At 39.9% G+C, this 3,057-nt stretch overlaps 1 protein-coding gene across 1 annotated transcript in view; it reads left to right on the forward strand.

Annotated features, from left to right (window-relative positions):
- Nucleotides 1-383: 383 nt before the first annotated feature.
- AFAP1 (actin filament associated protein 1) overlaps nucleotides 384-3,057 on the forward strand; it is a gene marked incomplete at its 3' end in the record, with an annotated part of 45,221 nt that continues 42,547 nt past the window's right edge. Inside the window, exon 1 of the mRNA XM_010165823.1 lies at nucleotides 384-510. Coding sequence (XP_010164125.1) covers nucleotides 384-510 — 127 coding nt within the window. The remainder of the gene's footprint in view (nucleotides 511-3,057) is intronic.

Raw genomic sequence — 3,057 nt, forward strand, 5'->3', positions numbered from 1 at the left:
TATCAAACTATAATTTTTTTCTGCAGTTAGAAATTGTTTGTTAAAAGGAGAGGAACCAGAGTGGTACTGTTAGAAAAGCAGTTGGCCACCACTCCTGCATTTTCTTTTGTCTGGTGCTGGCTTGATGATGTGCTATGCGAAAAGAACTGTGTTTTCTGTATCAGTTTCGAGGTAACTGCTACAAGTGCTGGTAGCCCTCACTAATGGACTCGTCTGTTGGTTTTACTAATAAATACAGTCTATTTCCAGCAGGGAGGATCACACATTCTTAAGAAATGCTGTAAAACAACATGTGAACAAAGGAGGATTAACTCTGTCTTTTTTTCTAATGGGACTTTTTAGAAAAAATTAATTATCTTTTTTTTTTTTTTTATCTTTTAGCCATGGAATTGTTAATAGTTGAGCTGCGCCTGTTTCTTGAACTTCTGGACCATGAATATCTAACTTCCACTGTCAGGGAGAAGAAGGCAGTAATAACTAACATTCTCCTGAGGATACAGTCGTCAAAAGGTCAGTGTCAGGGGTGGGCTTTCTTGCTTGCAGAATGCACAGAATAAGTCTGTGCTCAGTGAAATAGCTTTAAGGACTAAGACAAGCCTTAAATTGAAGCAAGACAGAAAGACAGGGTAAAGCCAAAGTTTAACTTTCCTGAATGCTTTCCTTCATGTTCAGCAATAAAAATATAGCACAGGGCATACTGCAAGTATCTTGGGTGCACATGGGTGAATCCAGCCACAAAATTACGTGCTAGATAGAATGTTTTCACTTCTCCTGATGTAGTGGTTACTTCATTTTATTTGTGGCAGCAATACTATTTATTACTTTTGATGGAAAAGTAATACTACATCAGGAACTGCTGGCCACAGCACCATTTTATAGATTCATGGGTGCTGAATGCTGCATTTCCATCAAATGACCCAAATCCATCCAGAGGCTTGATACTGAGTTGGTGCATGGCTGATACAAGAGTGCCAAACCAGAGCTAGGAGATGGCTGTCAGTATGTTTGTTTTGCATTTTACAATTAAAACAATATTCACTTTCCCCTTTTCTTCCTATCTAAAACCATTTTGATCGCACAATCAATTATGTCTCCATCAAGATTATGGAACTGAATGCAATATAAATGGTTCGCTGTGTACAGCAAACTTTCCCCAGAGCTTATACAAAGAATATTCCTCACTATTTTTTCCAAGAGTATTCTTTTATTTCCTTTCAGCACCCTTCTGTATGAAGTGGCATCTGGGCTGTAAGGCCTCTGTCTCTCCTACATTTAACAGAAATAGTGTCAGTGTAAACCTTCAGAGTTTAGAGTTTTGAAAAATACCAGAGTGTGTTGAAGAAAACTGCCACATTGTGAGCAGTTGCATTTCTCATGATTTGGTTCTTCTCCAGTGCTAAAAAAATATGGTCTTGTTTGATACAATGTTTCCCCCCTTCAGTAAAGAAATAATTTTTTGCCACAGGATTCAAGTCCAAGGAGACCAACTTGAAAATAATGTTTGTTTTCCTTTCCATTTTGACATTCTTAAAGACCCATCGCTATTTTTACTTTACTACTGAGAGAAGGAGCCAGGTACCAATTTCACATATTGTGGAAGAAGGCTTCATGCTCCAAAGCCGATCAACATACACTAAACTCCCCAAACCTAAAATCTGTAGGTGAGAACCTGCAATTTGATATGTTTAGAAACAGCTGTATTTTATAGAAGTTCAAAATAACCTCAGCAATGCTGATCTGACACTGCATGTTCTTTTTGTAATCTTTTCAACTAGATTTATTAAGAAAAACATTTGACTTTTTGAACACATTCTATTGCCAGCTTGGAAACACAGGGAAGGGTTGTCATATCCTTTCCTTCTGGATTGTCAATGGTGTTTTAGGACACAAGAAGCTTGAGCTGACTCATGTCCTCCATCAGTTCCTAGGCATGATTGGGAGTTAGCACAGGCAAAAAGCTGTTCCTAACAGGCAGTTCAAAATCATCACCCTCCACCCTGGTTTTGAGAGGTGAGAGATTTTAACCATATGGATATAGATGTCTCCATACCAGAACACCTTCCTAAGCATGTTTAATTTATGTCTATAGATGTGTCCAAGGATAAAAAGACCCAAAGGACCATAACTTTCTACTTTTCAGGATCCATTACAACCTATTACAGGATCCATCCATTAGGAAGATCCATATGAGATCCATATATTAAGTGGTGGAGCTTGGTTCACTGAAGTTGTTACTGGAACATTATACCGTCTGCTAGTGCCTACATTCAAGGAGATAAAATTCAGACATTTCAGAGGAAAATAGTTAAAGGATCCAGAAATACACCTTCAAATTACCCAAAATGATGTTTCATAATTAAACTTGATGTAGGAGAGAAATGACTGAGAATGAGCTCTTAGACTTATATGACAAAAAGCAGTGTGCAGTGATGGCATGTTTGTTTCAAATTGGAAATAAAGCACGTTTTGAGCATTGAAGCTATGAACTAATGGAAGAACTTCATAAGGTCTGCATGCCATTGCTGGCATTTTATCAAGATAGAAATGCTGTAGTTCAAGCAAGAATTAATTCAAGGAAATTAATTGGCCAGGAAGGCCAACAGTATCCTGGGGTGCATTAAGAAGATCATGGCCAGCAGGTCGAGGGAGGTTCTCCTCCCCCTCTACTCTGCCCTGGTGAGACCAGGCATTGGTGAGAAATCTATGGTGAGAGCATAGATTTCTGGAACACAGGAGGTTCCGCTTAAACTTGAGAAAAAACTACTTTACAGTGAGGGTGACAGAGCACTGGAACAGGTTGCCCAGGGAGGTTGTGGAGTCTCCTTCTCTGGAGATATTCAAGACCCGCCTGGACGCCTTCCTGTGTAATTTCGTTTAGGTTCCTGCTCCAGCAGGGGGATTGGACTAGATGATCTTTCGAGGTCCCTTCCAATCCCCCAACATTCTGTGATTCTGTGACCACATCTGGAGTACTGCGACCAGTTCTGGGCTCCTCAGTTCAAGAGGGACAGGGATCTTCTGGAGAGAATCCAGTGGAGGCCACGAAGATGATGAGGG

The sequence above is a fragment of the Antrostomus carolinensis genome, unplaced genomic scaffold (assembly GCF_000700745.2).
Source record: "Antrostomus carolinensis isolate BGI_N321 unplaced genomic scaffold, ASM70074v2 scaffold7144, whole genome shotgun sequence".
NCBI classification, from domain to species: domain Eukaryota; kingdom Metazoa; phylum Chordata; class Aves; order Caprimulgiformes; family Caprimulgidae; genus Antrostomus; species Antrostomus carolinensis.